This window comes from Anabrus simplex, chromosome 6, assembly GCF_040414725.1.
Source record: "Anabrus simplex isolate iqAnaSimp1 chromosome 6, ASM4041472v1, whole genome shotgun sequence".
NCBI lineage: Eukaryota > Metazoa > Arthropoda > Insecta > Orthoptera > Tettigoniidae > Anabrus > Anabrus simplex.
Genome location: NC_090270.1, coordinates 345,115,204 through 345,137,009, shown reverse-complemented (window position 1 = coordinate 345,137,009; position 21,806 = coordinate 345,115,204). Strand labels below are relative to the sequence as shown.

The following is a 21,806-nucleotide window of genomic DNA, read 5'->3' as shown; positions in this document are numbered from 1 at the left end:
GGTCTCTCTTATAATCCCAGACTGAGCGCACGGTGTTTGTACTGAACTATACAGGATTTGCCTTAGCCCAACTTACGTCTTATATAAAATCTTACCTTATAAAAGATGCTGAAAGTGTCATACTTCATAATGAGGGACTTCATAATTAGGATTTTCTGCACACCAATAGCGAGAGTTATGACCGTTCATAGGACCATTAAGATGAAAACCTGTACGGTTTGATGTGAAACAGCTTTGTAGCTCTGTGTGCAGAAGAAACCAAAACCCCTACTTGTTGTGCTAATTTTGTGAGTGATTTATCCGGTGACCGTTCAAGATTCGCACCAATGTCGTCTAGCTTTTCCTGTGTTAAAACTGTTCGTATGCGTACATGTTTTTCGAGCAGTGAGCCAGTAGTTTCAAATTTATTTACAATTACGGTACGTGAATTGTGCTTGTGAAGATAGCACTCCACCAGGAAATTACTGAACAAAACCATCGCATCCCCATCGAGCCGATTCCTACTTAAAATAACTTTTGCATATGAAAATACAGTGTTGAATGATAAATGTCTCACCATGTTAACAGCGGCAATTCAGACTGGCCACTGATGCTAAGCCGAACACATTCACGCTCCTCGCGCCTCCCGTCTCAGAGTAGAAACACCGCTAGACAGTCTGGGTTTATAAGAGAGACCCTGTAGTTTCATTACGCATATAGCAAAGTTATACAGCTCAAAATTAGTGCTTAAAAAAGAAACTATCTTTATGTATGATAACAGAAGCACAAGATTAAGAATACATCACAAGTACATGCTAATAAATGTTTGAAAATAAATTTGCAGACAATGGCATTAAAAAAAAACCACCTCAAGTTTAACTTTTGTACACAAGTTTCACTATGCTGTTTTAATAGGACCTGCAACTGCAAATGATGGATAGTATAACTTATTTTAGATTAACCTTTATTCCATATTATGATTTCTTTCAAGACGCCAACAGCAGAACATGTAATACAAATTAAAATCAAATACGGGACAGGGTCTGTTGTAAGTGTAAAATGAAACTATTTCCATAGATAAAAAAATGTATAAAATGTTTTAGAAAAAATTACATTTCTGAGACAAGATTAAAAATTGACACTGGCTAAAAGAAAATTAAGGCCAAAGATATTTCACACATTTTTTTGTTTTGTGGCAACTGGAATCATATTATGATGAGTAGCAGAAATACAGTAACTAGGACTTTCACTATTTTTAAGTAGATTTTCTTGGATGTCAGATGATTACACAAATAAAATAGTTTTACGTACCGATCAAAATTACTTTCATATGAAAATGCTATAAGCACAAAAAGTAACTTCAATCTACTGACAGCATTATCTCACAATTGTACATGAAAATTTTTAAGAGTTAACATGTACTCCTTTCACAATAAGTTTCTCATAAACTTTCAGAGGACACATGATAAAGATAATATCATAATCTGATGTCATATATATTATAAGCATTACAGACTGATCCAAGAACTGTAGGATATTAAGAAACAATCATATTTTACATAATTGATAACAAAGTGAACAAGCTTGTAGTTTTACATTAGTGTTGATATGATCATCATAGTCATGGAACGTCCCAGTTTTATGTGGAATCCAAACAGCAAGGATATGACCATTCATTCAAAAAATCCCACATGCACTGGCCGAGATTGGAACCATGGCCGCCTTGCTGAAGAGCCTGTGATGAGGCCACTCGGCTATCATGCCCTGCTAATTGATAACATATTATAAGCCAACACACAGTAAGATTACAAATGAAATAATGTCAAGAGGCTTTAAAGACAACAAGAATGTTTAGATTATATACCTTTAGTATTTAAAAAGTGTCACTTATTAATACATCAATATCACGGATACAAATCAGGGACAGTTCATTTACTAACATGACAACGTAAAATGACAATAGCTTAAAAAAATACAAAAATACGAGAACCCTCAAAACATACAAAATAAGTCCCACACACAATTTTCTACAAGTTTGGAATATTAAGTACATCTTGTAATAATAAATTAATTAGAAAAACAGTTAGGACACTTAATGCAATAGTAATACTGTACAAAACAGAGGTGAAAATCATACGTATATGAAAATATCACTCAAATTTTAAAATGTTATGGTCATCTTTGAGATCAATTCCAAAATTATGTGCTCGAAGTTTGATTTAGTACTTGCAAGCATTTAAACTTACTAAATATGTCACAATACAAACTTATTGCATTTATCCTCGTCTAAAAAAACAACACATAAAAAATTAAAAGTAATAAAGAAGTGAAGTTACACATTTTTTTAAAGATGAAGTTTATGAAATTTCAAATTTAATTAACACATTTTGTTGAAAAATAAAAATCTGTTAGAGAAACATTCGAACCATACATAGCATGACATCAATGTTTTTGAAATAACACACAATCATTCTTCAGATAATGTACTAAAATAAACTTACTTTGCATACATCTATTTAACTGATTTACACCATATGTTTCCACAAAAGGATACACAGCACAACTCCTTATTCAGAATATGACAAGAGTGAATGGAATATTAATTCTTTTATCGCCTTCTTCACATGCTTGTAAAAATTAGGAATATTATGAAGATCAGACAAGATCAATACAAGAAATGGTCTAATTTGAGAAGAGAAAAGCGATCAGAGGAGAAAATTAGAATGTTCTGTCTCCTTATTCCTCGCTAAGTTAAACTGTTGCAAATTTTGTGAGAGGTTCGAACAAAATTCAGAATGTAAGACATGACCTTTGCAGGAAAGCTATCAGGAAACCTTTACAAAGGACCCAGAAAGACGCTGTTTGGATAAACTTGAAAAAAGATGTTAAACAAAGAGAAGTAAACTCGATAACAATATTAGAAAGTGAGGTATTCCTGGACGGTCAACACTGGTGCCATTACACTGACAAAACTATATGGTGGTGTGAGATGCCCAAATTCAACTGATAATAAGTGTGAAGGTTCAATTCAAAAGTTCACAACTGAACATCATTATCAGAATTAAGAAATGAACAAATGTAGGCTCTTGTAAATGTATTAATTCTGCTCTTAAAATTCTATACAACAAAACTTCACAACTCCATTACAGATGAACAAAAATCCAGATATTTTAGGTATATACTATTAAAAACTTTAACATTCAATGGAAATGCTTAAAAACTGGCAACAAATATTTTCATTAATTGGGCTTAGAAGTCTAATAATACAGTCATCTTGCTTGATCTCTTTAATGGACCAGTTAGCTTAAGAGTTTTCAAAGCAGCTTCCTCTGTGCATCATGTAATAGTCAACCGTTTTACCAACTGCAGCAGTTTGTTTTACAATTTTTAATGCAATCTGCACAATGAAATACAGATGTGCATCTGTACCTACACATGGCTAGAAATGCCTTTCTGTAACAATCGTAAAATAAATTAAGTTCAATAAGAGAGAACTTTGTTCTGGGAGGAAGTTGGTATCATGGCCTTTTCACAAGTTAGGACAACATAGTTATTACTGTATACATGTGTGAACGTATTTTTATTTTAGGGCACAGGTTTTAGTAATAGTCAGAGTATGAGTTAATATCTGGAGCAGAATGCTTAAGACTCTCACATAGCTCTAGTGCTAAAACTATAAACATAAAAACTTCATGAGCTAGTTCTGTGAGTCCATTACCTCCTACTCTCCCAACAGTTTTTTATTTGATTTTTGAATCATTATTCACATTGAAATGATGGAGAAGAACAGTAAGGCACATTTATACCAAGAGTATCAACACTATCTGCTCCATCTGGACTTTTCTCCAACCATCATCTCCTATAAATTATTTTGCCAACAATCATTACTTTTTATACAATGTCCTGAAATGCTTACAAAAAAAGGAAATGGCAAACCTATGGCTAGTTAGGGAGACAATGGCTCACCAGAATACCAACAAAAGTAATGTATCTCTTTTTCACATTTGTTAAAGGACACACTTTTTTTTAAACAAGTAAAAGTACTGACACAGAAATATACACAATTTCCTTCCTATTGATCACTTGCAGCTTTTATGCAAGACAAGTTTCTGGATCAAATTTGAATGATGAACATGACATGACTTAATGTATTATTCTGAATGATTTATGTAAACTTTTATAAATGAGTTTTTTTTAAAACTAGTTCCTCCAGAATAGCTTAATACAATATATATCATACAAATATAACAAAACCAATATAAGGCCACCAGTGGTGCTACTGAAATTGAAACAACTTGTGCAAATGGTAAATACACGTAATTCACTTGTGCTAGAATAAATATGCATTAATAATATTTGTTATATGATGTGAAACTACCCCACAACTGCAGAGAAAAAGGGAGGATCATAACTGAGAGTTACATAATTACTTCCTGCATTTTATTCTCTTATCATACTATTTGTTTAACATCCACTGTAACAACTAACAGTCTTAAAAGATCCCAAATGTCAGAATTTTGTCCCACAAGAGTTCTTTAAAGCACTTATATTTACTCAAATGTATTGTCCTAAGCAAGAAGAGATTCTGCTATTCTGAGAACAGAAGGTTAACAACTGACATACTACTGAATTTGGCAAAGCTAATTTCAACTATACAATAAATGAATATGTGGACGCAACAGACAAAGGGATTAAAACACAATAACTTCAAATTCATGATGCACACAAGTATGTTTCCTTGAACTCCTTTCTTACATTGAACAATATCAATAGATTATGCTGTATGTGGGTTAGATACGAGTCTCCAGGCTACTGAATTCTTAAACAAATATGCCTGAATCAAACATATTAACATGGGAAGTTCTCAAACACTTGTTGTAGTAACTTATATTGCACAACCTCTTGTTCAAGAACTTGAAAAGCATAATTGATTGTTCTAGTATATATTTCATAGGAGGCAGCAGGAGTCTAATTACTAGATTATCAGAAATATGTCCAGCTCCATGGTTGAGAATGGTTAGCATTCTGGACTTTGGTCTCAGGTGTTCCAAGTTTGATTCCTGATCGGGTAACCGATTTTAACCATAACTGGTTAATTCTTATGGCTTAGGGATTGGCCATCTGAGCTGTCTTCAACATTTGAATTCATCTTAGGTAGGGCCTCACTCTCAGAGATACACAGGTTGTCTATAAGGTATCTATGTAGGATGCTAATTAACATTTTTAAACAATTAGGAATTTATCTTTCTTTCCATCCAAGACATGTTTCGCCTGTTCATGGACACTGTTAAATGCCCTGTGGTCTTACGTATTTGTGCCTGTCACTCGTATCTTTTCCTTTGACTGCCCCCATGTAAATATGTTAATATAACCTTTGTAAGTACATACCCTAACATTTTGACGCTGTTATCCTTCACAACTAGTAATTTACAGCCAACGGCTGATATGTTGGTATCCATATTACTACTGAACATTGTTTTTCTCATTGACTATCCCTACCTGTAATTTATGTCAATATTATTTCTTAGTAATTATAATTTAATTACAAATCAGGTATCTGATTTATGCCTTGAGGTGGTACTGTGACTGATGATGCCATCAATGAAAAAGGCAAAACATGTCTCATATGGAAAGAAAGATGAATTTCTAAATGTTTAAAAAATTTAATGTATTGAATAGGTGATATTATAAACTAATTAGCATCCTACATATAGTCTCTTCAATACAGATCCATAATGATATTTATCACTTATATGGTATCTAACCGAAATACCTGCACCAGGCCTCTCCGGAGGCCAGATGTCACTTGAAACCTAAAACTAAGGCAAAGTATTCCCTCTGTTCCTCTGATAACACTCCCCAAGTTGGCGTCAAATTTGCAAAAGCGAAAAATCTACATTATTAAATCAGAAATATGATACGCAGTCTTCCTGGAATATGCCAACATATGAGCTGTTGTAACTTCCTGCTAGAGTACAAGTAATGTTTTACTTCTTCACACACTGGGATGCCCCACAGTTTGATAAGTTGAGCACAGCGGTGGCCATTTCCAGCATCTTCTGTAATGTACATTAACAAGCGTCAGTTTTATTTTGCCCACCCTGTATACTGTGTATAGAAAGAGATTGACCACAACATACTGACTCATAAATTCTGCTTGAATAATAAATTAGGAATATTGGGTGGTTACCAGTGAATTTATAAGTTATAAATTTAATAAAAGTGCTCTGAACACTTATAATAAAAATTATGTTCTTTGTGGTGAAAGGGTGCCATCTTTCTGAGATGTACCCAACTCTGGATCATACAAATAATTTAAGAGAGTTTAAGAGTGTTTTGGGGTGAAATGAAAACTAATTCTGCACAATAAAACCCAGGTATTTCAAAGAATTCTTTTTCTGTAGGTATTTCAGAGAATGAATTGCTCACATTGAACACTAAATCCCCCGTGTCATTAAAAAAAAACCACCACACACAATGGATCTTGCACTAATCATCTACCTTATCCAATATTTTGTCAAGAGTGTGTACAGAGACTTTGTGGACCACAGAAGGACTCCTATTACCATATAGCATATTTACTCTAATAATCTGCACAATTTTTCTACATATTTTATATTAAAAATTGAGATGCAGAGATTATTCAGGACAAGGCTGGCAGTAACTTGATTCTCAGCACCAATCATATCTTCTGTTTGTGTTCCCACACATAGACTCTCAAATGTGGCTTCATTTTTGCTTACACGGTCATAGAAGTAAGCTGTCTTTGTTAGTTTTGGCGTTAGCAGTTTGCAGTGAATGTGTGTGTGTGTGTGTGTGTGTAAAAAATCTTAAATATGGGTCACTCATACAAAGAAAGTGAAAAATTAAAAATAACCGAAACCAAAAAACAAGGTAACAGCTGCAGGTAGGAAGTAAAATGTTAGTAAAAGTTGCATTTATGCCAGGCAAATAAGAAAGCTCTTTTATTTGAAACCTCCAGAAGCCACAGAACATTTTGCTAGTGGCTTTACACAGATAGGTCTTATAGAACATTTTGCAGCCAAGCAGAAAAATATCCAGAAGTGGAGGACAAAATGTACATCAAAAAGAAATGCATTTTGGTTGTGTGATTTCCACAGAAATGTGTGTAAAAGCATTAGATATAGTGAGGGAAATGAAGAATTTCAAAGCTAGTTGACTCTGCCCGACCAGATGCTTCAAAACAAATTGTTTCTCAGTAACAGGAACAAATATCTATCAACAGCCGCCTGATGGATATGAACAGAAAATCTTTGAACTGCACTGTTACATCATCAGTTTGCAGCAGCAGCAGCAGCGTAATTATCAACTTGGGCAAATTGGCAATGCAGATCAGACTCAAATTTATTTTGAAATGCTGTTGGACACAATGGTTAGCGAAAATGAAGAAAAGTGTGCCTCTGTAAGGACATGCAACTGTGAAAAGTTAAGATGCACTGCCATGTTGAACATCACAGCTGCTGGGAGAAAAATGCTAGCATATGTAATTTTAAGGAATAACATTTTGCCAAGAAAGAGTGTGCCTGGCGTAATAGTCATAGCCCTAAAAAAGAGGACTGGATGGACTCAAACTCTGTACTCGATTGGGTAAAGTATGTACAGAAAAATCGACTGGGTGCATTGTTAAATCTCAACAGCATCACCGTGATGGAGAGTTTTCATGGGCACATGAAAGATGAAGTGCAAATTTACCTGTAATGAGGGAACACAGACCAAGTGATCATACCTGGAGGACTCACATCTGTACTTCAGCAGCTTGATATGTGCACTAACAAGCCTTTCAAAGCACATCTGAAACCGTTATACACTGAATGGATGACAGGTAGCAACGCACATACATGCCAATTGAAAAAAAACAGGATCTCTATCTGATATGTAAGCAGATAAAGACTGCTTGAGGCCCAATTATGCCAGTGTATCAAATATACTTGACGGTACCGAGGGTGACATATTGTAGAGTGAGAAGAACGGGGACGGCGGGAGTAGAGATGAATGTTAGTATCAATGGCATCAACATATTATTTCATTAATTACGTTAAAAAAAACAAGTTATCAATTAGTATAACAGTAACTCTTGTGTTGCAGCAAGCAGCACAGTCCCTACACTACAATTCCATGGAGTTGCTCACGCGTATGGTAGAATTTTAACGCACATAATGAACAACTTATATTTACCTAATAAAATTGTGTGCAAATTAGGTCTCTCTCAGTTCTCTCTACAAAATTGGGGTGTGCAGATTGTTTGAGTATATACGATACTTGGGGTATTCACAAAAATAAATAAACAGGCTCCTTGATTACACTGAACACAGGTTTTAGAACCCACATAATTCACAGCCTGATTCCACCACTTGCAAATGATAACTATTCCTGTTACAGAACCTTTGTCTCAAGAGTTTCACTGTGAGCACACACAGCACGATTATCCAAGAAAAAATACATGCCCAGGTAAGTCGAACTCCTTTCTAGTCTATCCCTATCCAGCTTCAAGATATCACCTCAGCAACATCCAAGTAGAGACAGGACAGGTTTAAATTAAACCTAGAATAAATTCATATTCATACTGATATACCAAGGAACTCTCTGTGCATGGTTCCAGCTCGAATCACCCGTTATGGAATAATTTAAAATACATTTTCACTAACAAATCCACCACCAGAGGTACTGTAATTAAAACTGGTACTAGTAATGAAACTGAGAACTCTAGACTGATTAGAATGCTGTGGCTATTTTATTTAACATGTTTCCAGGGTCCTTTCATTACATGTCTGGCATGAATGTCATGATGTGCTACCGATTTTCCCAAACTTAAAGAGAAAAAAAAAAAATCCTAAACCTGGATCAAACCACAACACTGTGTACAAAAAAATGGCACTCAACTCAACCACCAGTACCAGGATTACTTCAGACATACTTCTAAAATCAATATTACATTAATGAAATTATGCTACATGCCATAAATATCCAAAGCGATTTCCCCAAACTCTGTATGAAAAGATAACATGCTTTTTGCAGATTCATTCTTGAGAGACTAATTGCATAATCAATGAAAATTATTTTAAAATGAGCTTTTTTCCAACTCAACAAACAAGGAATTCTGCATGCCACATTCCCCTTTCGTCCTGACAGGAGAGAAGCATGAAACAAAGAAAAAGGTTAAGGGGTACTACAAGTTTAATTTCCTCACAATACCTAACAGCAATACAATGGCTTCCATTCTGCTTATAAAAAAGCTTGCAACTCTTATTTTCAATAATAAAGTCACTCAACAATTCCAAGAGCACACCCTGAATAACTTAGGTAGTGGTACTTATTGTTTTAAGGGCAAAAACACTACATAATCATCCCCTCAAAAACACCTTATGACAACAATAATATTGGTCAAAATATTTTGCAATGGCTCATTTCTGCAAATTTTGTAAGTCGTCTTTTGCAGAAAAACAGATAACAAAAAAATAAGCAAACTGTTTACTATGGAATTAATGGCTATCAAGTTTCAGAGAAAATCTGGAAAGAGATTTCTGTAAATTAATAATTCTACAACTCATTTGCAGTTCTTGTTATTTCATCCAGAATTCAAAATGGATGTATATCTTTAAGAAACAAAATACTGATTAGCTGCATTGCTCACAGGATTCTTGACAGATTCTTTCAAATTTATTAGAGAACATGTCTGGCATTCACCAAAGATGTAAATATTATGGAAGTCAGGGCCAAGTGTCTTGAAATAGATGGTCATTTTTTAGAAGGAAGCTTGAACCTCACAAAATTCATAAGATGAATTAGTCATTCATCCAAGAAATCCATGTAACTGCTGTTAATTCAGGATGGGTTAAAGTAGGACACATGATGCTGTATTCAACAGAGAATGGATTTCAGAACGGTTTTCAGAAATTAATGGCAAGTTAAGATTGTGAATTTCCTTTGAAAGATGTATAACAGGAAGGGGAAAGAAAAACATTCAAACTAGGCACCAGGGTTCTTACCTTTCCCTTCACAGTGCTTAATCAATCAGCACTGATTCACCATACTCAAAATAGCATTACTGATACTTAAAAACGATTTAGAAAACTCTTTACACTTCCACAGAGAGATCTAGTGTCCTATAATAGCAGTTGGATCAGCTATCTACTTCCACATATCATACATTTGAAAGAACTATAGCGATTTACCATTCCAGTATGACCTCTAATCAACATAAATATTATTCCAGAATGCACTCGTTAACACTGTTAACCCTTTCACACTTAAAAAAAAAAAAAAACATGAGCTATGTACCTGAACATGACAAAGTTTTAGTAGCAAAATTTTTTCTTTTTCTTCAGACTTATACAAAACAAATGCATTTTAAGGAGTATATTCAGGAAGTTTTCCCAGTTTAGCTTTATCTTGTTCAGACTGATCTCTTGCAAGAAATAATGTATGGCCCATCCCACAAGCTACTTGCTGAATGTAGATTCCTTCCAAAGCTTTCACTTCCATTGGTGTAGTTGTGGACTTCCGATGTTCACCCAGACCCTTTGAACAAAAAACAAACTTCAATAAGAGACTGGCAAAACAAGAGAAAGATCTAGGTATATATTTTCAGATTGGAAATTCCAACAAAATATGCACAAAAAATCTGTTCATTTTTTTGCAGTCTTTGTCAAGTAAATGAAAAAAAAAGTACAGTGGAATGCAGATCATCTAAATCCACATTTTCTTCATGAAAAGTTTTAGTGCATTCTTTTTCTAAGCACACATATATACAGTGTTGCATACTTATTTCTCTCTCACCTTATAGTAGGTTGAGAAGGGTACCAATATTGCACTTTCTTCGAAGACTATACAGTACCTGCATAGCCCCATGGTATTTCACATTAACATGCTCTTTTAAATTCCTTACTGTCAATAATTTGCATTCAGTCTTGTCAGATCCTGTTCGTAAATATACTACGATAGCTTAACAGCTACCCTCTGCAATGCCTATTGTTGACTTCAATATGAGAGAACAAATGTTTTGGTTATAAAAAGTTGATGGAAGTGCTGTGTCATATTGTGTGAAAATCCTGTGTCTTGTAAACAATATATAGCATCTTCAAATCATTGAAACTTCAATGTACAAACAACTGATAAAAAATTAAGAAAATTTAAAAAATCTTGCAAAGGGAAAGAGTGGATCCTCCCTAGTAAGACTACAAAACATAGCGTGACAATGCAGGCCGAGAATGCAGGTGAGGACAGTGATGAGTGAAACAATAGCCCTGGTGAATATGCTGGCTGAGATCTTTTTCAAGATGCTGGAAAGGGCTAACAACTGAAAAGCAACCAGAATGATTCAGAAGCAGAAACTGTCAGACACTCCTATGAAAAGAGAGGCAGTCAGCATATCATTCGGGTGTGACTATGTGGAGTTTAGTGTAATGTGTTATTTGTGTTGTGAAGACACCCTGCTGGAGAGAAGGAGTTCGAGGCACCAGAGGGCTGTGTGTTCAGCCAAGTTCGTGAGAACAAACGGCGTGCTGTGTGAAGTAGAACATCCAAACTCAAGTGCACTTATAACAGTAAATAGTAGTTTAATAAACTTAGTTGTTTGTTAAACATGCTACTTCTTCCAGCAGCTATTTTAGTTTTAAGGACCCTTGAAACCTAACAGGAAGATAAAATCACCTCTGACATTAAATAAAATAAAGAAGTAATTTTACAGTATATATTAAAACCCTGCCTGTAGTATCTGCAGAGTTGATTGAGTAGTACAGTAGTTGCTGTTGCCGGTCCAAGCCCGGGGGGGGAAGAAAATAAGAGGAAGTTTGACTTAAAGCTGCAAAATTACAGCGAGAAAATAAACATCTTGAGGCAATAAATGGCACGGTGGTTCCACATGTTAGTGGCGGAACTCCAACAGCGTCTGTTTCACATGTTAGTGGCGGCTGAATAAATATCTTCTGCGGCTAACAACCATAGTTGTAATTCGGAGCTTGCTCCACTTAAGGTTGATAACCTTTGATAGTCAGATATGGAAGAGTCTTTTGGTAAAAGAATTGCACCATCCAACCCCTTAAGGATGGAGAAGACTACATCGGATTCGGTGGGTAGTCGCCAAAAATACAAGAATGAATTTGAACACTCAAAAATACATATATATAACCAAACACATAAACATGGAATCAAACATAAGTATATTAACTACATTGCAACGCACAATATAAAATTACTCACTGAAAACTGGAAAGCTCAAAAACTTCACAGATGAACTAGACAGACAAAATATTCTTCTGGTAGTGCTCCAAGAAATGAGAAATTTAACAGAAGATCCATTTGAATCATATGGTTATAGCGTGTACAATGGGAAGCCAGGTAAAAGGATCATGAAACATTGCCCACAATTTGGTACAGGATTTATAGTAAATTTGAAAATAATAGATTTCTTAATTGATTTTAAAGCCATCTCACCAAGAATTGCAATTCTAACTTTACCAACCACAAACCAACTTTACACCATCATAAATGCTCATGCCCCTACCAAAGAAAACAAAAAACCCCTAACAAAAACTATGCAAGAAGCTGATAATTTCTGGGATCTCCTTGATCAGACAATTAATAAAATAAATATGAATAACATCAAGAGACATTGTATGGAACAAAGATGAGCCAATGAAGTGCAAGAAGGTTTTATACTCGTCCTATTATAAAGCTATACTGACCTATGCTTCAGCAGCCTGGACGTTGACTAAGCGGAACCAAAGTAAGATACAAGCAGCTGAAATAAGGTTCTTGAGGAGCATACAGAGAAAGACAAAACGAGATAGAATACGAAATGAGGAAATAAGGAGAAGCATGGGAGTGTGTAAACATCAAGAAGAGATTGATACAGCAAAGCTAAAATGGTTTGGACACATGATGAGAATGCCAGGAGAGAGAATACCGAAGAGAACATTCATGGATACAGAGACTGGAAAGAGGCCTAGAATGAGATGGAGGAGCTCTGTTGTGGACTGTATTGCAAATAGAGGAGTCGACAGCAATAAAGTACTAGAAGAGGAATGGTGGAAAGATCGAGTAAGGTGGAGGGCTTTGGTACACTACCCTACCCAGGGAGAATCAGGAAAAGGGAATGGATGAAGAAGAAAACACACGAACATCAAGATCCTTATAGGGGACTTTTAACGCGTAACGGGGTAAGGAATAGAAGTATCAAGATGTAGTAGGAAAGTGGGCTCCTCATAAATATACTAACAGAAATGGCCAAGACTCATAGAAATTTGCAGAACCCATGGACTAATCTTCAAATCTATATAATTTAAAAGAAAACCACACAAACTTAAAACTTGGAAACATCCTCATTGTACAAAAGGGGAATGGCAGCTAGACCACGTATGTATGGACAAATTCTTCCACAAGGAAATCCACAATGTCAAAGTTCTAAGAGGAACAGACACTGGTTCAGATCATTACTTAATTAAAATCAAGATTAAATTTATTCCATTAAGAAGAAAAGGAAAAATAGAGTTGGAGAGAGAAGGACATACGACCCTCATCAGTTAATCCAGAATGCCCAGTAACGGCAAAGAACAGGAACTACAAGACTAACAGACAATTTAGATGGCCTAATACCAATTCTTAAACAGAATGCAGAAGATCTAGCTCCTTTAAATCCAAGGAAAAGACATGCCTGCTGGACCTCTGATTGTGAGTAGAATGCATGAAGAAACACATCAAGCTTGGTTGAAATTACAAGCCCACAAAACAGAAGAAAACGCCACTAACCTCAAGAATGTAAGAAAAGAATTCACCCAAACTATTAGAAAAATTAAGAGAAAATACCAATTCTAGAGATTATTACAAAGCCTTTGGTAAACAAATTGCAAAAATACAAACCCCCACATTATTGTTGAAAAATAAAGCTGGAAAAATTGCGCATAACAATAAGGAAAATGCAGAAATCATGGCAGAAGCATTTAACAGGCTCTTGAACAGTGACTAACCTGAAAAGCTCTTATTGATACACATACATATATTGATACACACCCCCTAATAAAAACTAAACCAGAAAAAATAAACCCACCCACAGCAAAAGAAGTTAAAACAGTGCTTAAGGAAATGAAGAACTACAAAGCGTGTGGAGAAGACCAGGTGTTTGCAGGGATGTGGAAATACGCTGGCAGTGCGACCCAGACATCCCTTCATATGATATTACAGAAGATTTGGATGTCAGAAAAATTCCCAGAACAACGGACAACAGCTATAATTAATCCAATTCATAAGAAAGATGAAAGAGTAATCCAGACATCTATAGAGGTATTTCCATCCTTCATTGCATGTGTAAGATTTTTGCTAAGATACTACAGTATATAATTGGACTAAAGAACAACTTGATCAAGAGTTGACCAAGGCTTCAGACCTTGGAGAAGCTGCTCCGAAGGAATAATAACTTTGAAGCTAGACATGGCATATTATAGCAAACAAAACAAGTCCCTTTCAATAACATTTATAGATTTTAAGAAAGCTTAAGACTCCATCCAAAGACAATCATTATTTAAAATTTTAAGACATTTTGGACTTCACCCAAAGCTAATCAAATTGACTGAACTTACTCGAACAATTACAATTTCTAAAATGAAGTTCAGAGGAGAACTTTCTGTTAAGAAGGGTAAAATGACCTCAGACCCTGTTTATTACACAAGGGAAATAAGAAAATTAAAAAGAAAATGTAGAATAGTAAACAGGAAAATCAAAGAGGGGAGGGAGAGTAGAAAGACTAGAAAACAGCTAATGAGGGAACTGAAGAGAGTGAAAAAGGAAGCAAAAGAGAATTATATGAATGGCATACTTCAAGAGGGTAATGACCACAAAGGGAAATGGAAAGAGCTGTATTCATATATCAGGAATCAAAAAGGAAAAGGAATCCAAATTCCTACAATGGTGGGAGAAGGGGGTGAACACTATTTAACAGATACTGAGAAAGCAAACCTATTTAGTAGGGAATTTAGAGATTCAGTAGATGATTGTCAAGAGTTGGAAACCGAAACAGAAGATAGAGAGGGAGAGAGACAGACGGAAACAAGAAGCTTCTCATTCACAAACGAAGACATTTTCAGAGAAATCCAACTGCTTCAGCAAGGAAAAGCAGCACGAAGTGATCAAATTACTGGGGAGGTATTAAAGACAATGGGGTGGTACATAGTGCCTTATTTAAAATTTCCCTTTGACATACATACATACATACATACATACATACATACATACATACATACATTATCATTATAGACTGTTATGCCTTTCAGCGTTCAGTCTGCAAGCCTCTGAGAATTTACTAAATGTCGCCACAATCCTCGATTTGCACTTAGTGTTGTGGCCTCATTTAGTTCTATACCTCTTATCTTTAAATCGTTAGAAACCGAGTCTAACCATCGTCGTCTTGGTCTCCCTCTACTTCTCTTACCCTCCATAACAGAGTCCATTATTCTCCTAGGTAACCTATCCTCCTCCATTCGCCTCACATGACCAGACCACCGAAGCCGGTTTATGCGTACAGCTTCATCCATCGAGTTAATTCCTAAATTAGCCTTTATCTCCTCATTCCGAGTACCATCCTGCCGTTGTTCCCACCTGTTTGTCCCAGCAATCATTCTTGCTACTTTCATGTCTGTTACTTCTAACTTATGAATAAGATATCCTGAGTCCACCCAGCTTTCGCTCCCGTAAAGCAAAGTTGGTCTGAAAACAGACCGATGTAAAGATAGTTTCGTCTGGGAGCTGACTTCCTTCTTACAGAATACTGCTGATCGCAACTGCGAGCTTACTGCATTAGCTTTACTACACCTTGATTCGATCTCACTTACTATATTACCATCCTGGGAGAACACACAACCTAAATACTTGAAATTATCGACCTGTTCTAGCTTTGTATCACCAATCTGACATTCAATTCTGTTGAATTTCTTACCTACTGACATCAATTTAGTCTTCGAGAGGCTAATTTTCATACCATACTCATTGCACCTATTTTCAAGTTCCAATATATTAGACTGTAGGCTTTCGGCACAGTCTGCCATTAAGACCAAGTCGTCAGCATAGGCCAAACTGCTTACTACATTTCCACCTAACTGAATCCCTCCCTGCCACTTTATACCTTTCAGCAGATGATCCATGTAAACTACGAACAGCAAAGGTGAAAGATTACAGCCTTGTCTAACCCCTGTAAGTACCCTGAACCAAGAACTCATTCTACCATCAATTCTCACTGAAGCCCAATTGTCAACATAAATGCCTTTGATTGATTTTAATAATCTACCTTTAATTCCATAGTCCCCCAGTATGGCGAACATCTTTTCCCTCGGTACCCTGTCATATGCTTTCTCTAGATCTACGAAACATAAACACAACTGCCTATTCCTCTCGTAGCATTTTTCAATTACGTGGCACATACTGAAAATCTGATCCTGACAGCCTCTCTGTGGTCTGAAACCACACTGGTTTTCATCCAACTTCCTCTCAACAACTGATCGCACCCTCCCTTCCAAGATGACAGTGAATACTTTGCCTGGTATATTAATCAATGAGATACCTCGATAGTTGTTGCAATCCTTCCTGTTTCCTTGCTTATAGATAGGTGCAATTACTGCTTTTGTCCAATCTGAAGGTACCTTACCAACACTCCATGCTAATTTTACTACTCTATGAAGCCATTTCATCCCAGCCTTCCCACTATACTTCACCATTTCAGGTCTAATTTCATCTATTCCTGCTGCCTTATGACAATGGAGTTTATTTACTATCCTTTCCACTTCCTCAAGCATAATTTCACCCACATCATTTTCCTCCTCCCCATGAGCTTGGCTGTTTGCAGCACCACCATGATGATTTCCTTTTACATTGAGAAGATGTTCAAAATATTCCCTCCACCTCTCCAGTGATTCCCTGGGGTCTATTATGAGTTCACCTGAATTACTCAAAACACTGTTCATTTCCTTTTTCCTTCCCTTCCTAAGATTTTTTATTACTGTCCAGAAAGGTTTCCCTGCTGCTTGACCTAGCCTTTCCAGGTTATTACCAAAATCTTCCCATGACTTCTTTTTGGATTCAACAACTATTTGTTTCGCTCTGTTTCTTTCATCTACGTACAAATCCTCTCTTTGACTATGTCATAAATAATAGTGTAATACCAAAGGAATGGAAGGAATCTATAATAATACCAATTTATAAAGGAAAGGGTGATAAAAGGAAACCAGAGAACTACAGACCAATCAGCCTGACCAGTATAGTTTGTAAAATACTGGAGAGTTTAATATCGAAGTACATCAGAGGGATATGTGATGATAAAAATTGGTTCATGAGGAGCCAGTATGGATTTAGAAAGAAATTTTCTTGCGAGGCACAACTGGTGGGATTTCAGCAGGACATATCAGATCAGTTGGATTCAGGAGGTCAGTTAGATTGCATAGCCATAGATCTTTCCAAAGCCTTTGATAGAGCGGAACATGGAATATTATTAAAGAAATTGGAGGGAATAGGACTGGACGTAAGGGTTACACACTGGATAAAAACATTTCTAAATTCAAGGGTTCAGAAAGTCAAAGTAGTAAATAATGTATCTCAGGAAGAGAAAGTTTGGAAGGGAATTGCACAGGGTAGTATAATCGGTCCGTTACTTTTCTTAATATACGCAAATGATTTAAGGAACAATATAACATCAAAAATAAGATTGTATGCAGATGACATAATTGTTTATAGGGAAATAAACAAGATTGAGGATTGTTCAGAATTACAAAGGGACCTTGAAAGTATCCAACAATGGGTTGAAGAAAATAATATGAAGGTTAATGGAGGCAAATGAACTGTTACGACTTTTACAAACAGGAGCTTTAAAACTGAATTTGAATATACTTTGGATGAGGTAGTTATCCCAAAAGATGGCAAGTGCAAATGCTTAGGTGTGAGATTTGAAAGTAATTTGCACTGGAAGGGTCATATTGATGACATTGTTGGGAAAGCATACAGATCGTTACATGTCATAATGAGGCTACTTAAAGGATGCAACAAAGAATTAAAAGAAAAAAGTTACTTGAGTATGGTTCGTGCATTATTGGAATATGCAAACAGTGTTTGGGATCCTCACCAAGAATACCTAATAAAAGAAATAGATAGTGTGCAGAGGAAAGCAGCAAGATTTGTAACAGGGGATTTCAGGAGAAAGAGTAGTGTATCAGAAATGTTAAAGGAACTTGGGTGGGAAACTTTAAGTAAGAGAAGGGAGAAAACTAGACTTATAGGATTATATAGAGCCTATACAGGAGAAGAAGCATGGGGAGATATCCGTGAGAGGCTTCAGTTGGAAAATAATTATATCGGCAGGACTTACCACAAATATAAAATTAGAAGGAATTTTAGCAGAAGCGACTGGGGTAAATTTTCATTCATTGGGAAGGGTGTGAAGGAGTGGAACAGTTTACCAGGGGTAGTGTTTGATCCTTTTCCAAAATCTGTACAGATATTCAAGAAGAGAATAAACAGCAACAGAGAAAATAAATGAAGTGTTAGAGGGCATTCAACCAGTGCAGGTTATTGTAAATTAAAAAAAATGTGCGTGAATAAATTAATTCCATCCCCTGGTCTAAGGAGTTTGGACAGCCAAAGTAGGGGACTGCCTGTAGGGGTGAAGTACAGTGGGGACTTCGAGGGCCCTGGGACCGCTACGGTAGCTGTGAAGGCCCTTCAGGAACTCTGAAAAGTGGTGGCAAAAGGGGGTCTGGTTAAGACGCAGCAGGTCGTTATACTACTTAGGATCCAGAACGGGTAAAAAAAAAAAAAAAAAAAAAGTAAATAAATAAATGCAATGTAAATATTAATCTTATACCAGTTGTATAGTATCATTTGAAGTAATTCCACATACTGTATATCAGTTGACTATATTTGTAAGTAGTACATGAGATATTATAAATAGAATTTTGTAAACAATATAAATTTATTAAGGATGAGCTGTGTGTGTTTAATAGAAAACATTGTTAGCGTAAATTGTATAATATTGTATTACAGGAAAATTTTCTTCTCTTGTTTATTTAATATTTAGTGCTTGACAATAATGCATTTTAGTGTACCATTTGCCACCGAGGTAAACACCTCATTTTCAAATAAAGAGATTTTGATTGATTTGATTTTGAATCATTCTGGGTAACAACTGGTTCAAGACAGAGTGATGGATTGTCACCTCTTCTTTTTAACTGTGCACTATATGTCTTTTCACGAGAGTTTAATCCTGATGTAAACATGGTATGTCCACGCCTCTGCCAAAGAAAAAATTGTGATTCGCTAAGCGTGCAGTACTGACCGCCATCCCGTCAACGGCTTGTGTTCGAACATACACAGTTGCGCATTGCATACGCTTCACTAGATTCACAATTAAGTATTTATTTATTTTCCACCTAGTCGATACAATGATTGCTTAAGGCAATTTTTAATGGTCAAAAGTGGTACATGTTTCGTATATTATCAACATCTTCAGCCACATAACACTGTTTAGATGAAAAATATATAAAATTGACAAAGTAATGCTTTAGAGGAAGTGTCCTTAAAATTAACATAAGATTGACAACATTAAAACAAACAAATAACCACTGAGCGTATGTTGAACATTAAAGCTTGAAATTTTCTTCACCAAACGGAAACGAAAAATAATTCATGCAGTAGAGGGTTAATAATTCATGAAAAAAAAGATCAATTTAAAAATTAAAAATTATACAATTTATAAGTAATTATCGAAATGAAGAAATCCTGATATCACAGTGCGGCTCTTATTATTAATGTAGATGAAAATATAACTAATTCCTAGTTGTCAAATCTTATTAAGCCTGCTTTCCTTTGGAACAGTAACTCCTGTAATTATTTCACAGTTTTGCGCCGGGTGTAATATTGATGATGTGTTCTTCCTTGCTCTTGCACCTGAGGAAGTGGAGGAGCGGGGGATATAGGTGTGTCAAGAACTTCCTTGCTGTCACCTATAGCTTCAACTGAGGAGGAATAAGTTGTAGGGCTATCTGTAGGTGGAGAAATTCCAATTCTTTTTTCGTGATCCTTCTCAAGCATTTTCAAATATACTAGAATTTGATAATATAATGGATTCTTATATTCTACAGCCTCATTAAGGTTATCATTTTTCTTTACAAGTTGGTCTAGATGAATGTATAGGTCTTCATATGTGTTCATTAAGCTGCCCTTTTTTTAAACTTTTTTATGATGGTCAGGTCTTGTTCTATGTTGGTAAATTTATGACCTGTGGCAGTCATGTGTGATCCCATTGCTGAGAATCTTCTATGTTTTTCAGCATTCACATGTTCCATATATCTAACTTTAAAATTGCGGCCAGATTGTCCTATGTATGTATTCTTACATTCAAAGCATGTGAGTTTATATATTCCCGAATCAAAAAATTTATCTTTTTCCGAGAGATTTATTGTATCATGGTTGAAAATACTATGTTTCATGTTGTTATTGGTGGAAAATGCAATTTTGAAATTTTTTCTCTTAAATAAATTTGTTATATTATATTATATGCATCTGCTTCTTCTGTCACGACTAATATTTGTAATATGTGTAGTGCCTGTTATTCATGCCATAACTTTTCGTCAGACACAGATAGTAGATAGACATCTACGTGACCCAAATTGCATAGCCAATAATAATAATACCTCAGTTACCATGTGCAGACATTTTAATTTGATGCCACATAGCTGTCGCCTGCTTGTCAATTTCGATGTTCCCTTTTACTCTAGGCCTACTAGATGGCAGACAGCGTAAACCAAATCTCTTGAGCATCTATGGCTGAGATTTAATTACCAATAATTTCATAAGGTAAACACCAAACGTGTCACCAGAGATCTTTTACATGCCGACATCGTATGACATAAGTAAAATTCTTTCAAGAATAAAATTTACTGTGTCCACCTATTCAATACAATTATATTCTGTAGTAATTAAATCCTACATGAATTACAAACACTAATTAGGAACATGTTTCGCCTTAGTTTTGGGCATCTTCAGCCTAATAATAATCTTAAGGTCAAGTCTTTAAACCTATTAAACATTAGAACTTAAAACTAAATACAATGGTCTTATGCTAAAAAAATTTTTACAAAAAGTTGTGCTTTAGGTGATATTTACATAGTTTACAACGTGTACACTAATTAAAACCCAGAATTTGTGACAAGGAAGCAATTAAAATTATCTTACAATGACTAGAAATTGTCCAAAGCATAAATTGGAACTTCTCCAATAGTATGGATGAAACATTAGGTTGAAGGTTTTATACAGTTGTGTTTGTTCAAAGGTGGCTATGGTCACCTATGTCGTAAGTACTGTACCATTTCATTGCCCTGATTATTTTGAAATGAGGTGTTAAAATCGTTATTCTGCCGTGAATAACGATAAAGTGTCAGAAATCATGCGGCAGAAAATACGAATTATAACATACAGACATGTGGAATCAAAGAGGCCGTAACCCAAGAAAAACAGCAAATTTAAAAGGGATATTTCCTAAATTATTGAGAAAAGAAGTTGCAATATAAAGTTACAATGCTATATTTCTCATAAACATAAAAGAAATCCTAAGCGGAATATCCAAAAGGGGACGAAGTGAATAGTTGAGCACAGATTGGGATTGAACTAGAGATTATCAAAGATTTATTAGAGGAGACGCTGAAAATCGCTAATATAAAGTATCTAATCATAAAACAAGGCAATATTGAAGATACCTTTTATGTCATTCAAATTAAAATATTGACATTTACGACATCATAATCTACTTTGCTCAACGTAGGCATAATTCAAGGAAG

At 35.4% G+C, this 21,806-nt stretch overlaps 1 protein-coding gene across 2 annotated transcripts in view; it reads right to left on the bottom strand.

Moving 5' to 3' along the window:
• Window positions 1-826: 826 nt before the first annotated feature.
• Window positions 827-21,806, bottom strand: part of LOC136875365 (protein RCC2 homolog) — a 321,715-nt gene continuing 300,735 nt past the window's right edge. The window contains exons 10-11 of one of the 2 annotated variants that reach the window (XR_010860420.2): window positions 10,279-10,518; window positions 827-6,038 (exon numbers count right to left, since the gene is read on the bottom strand). Coding sequence is in view for 1 of the 2 variants with exons in the window: in XM_067148916.2 (XP_067005017.2) it covers window positions 10,348-10,518 (171 nt within the window). In the remaining variant the exon portion in view is untranslated. Of the gene's footprint in view, window positions 10,519-21,806 lie in introns of both variants that reach the window. The other variant, XM_067148916.2, reaches the window with a different exon arrangement.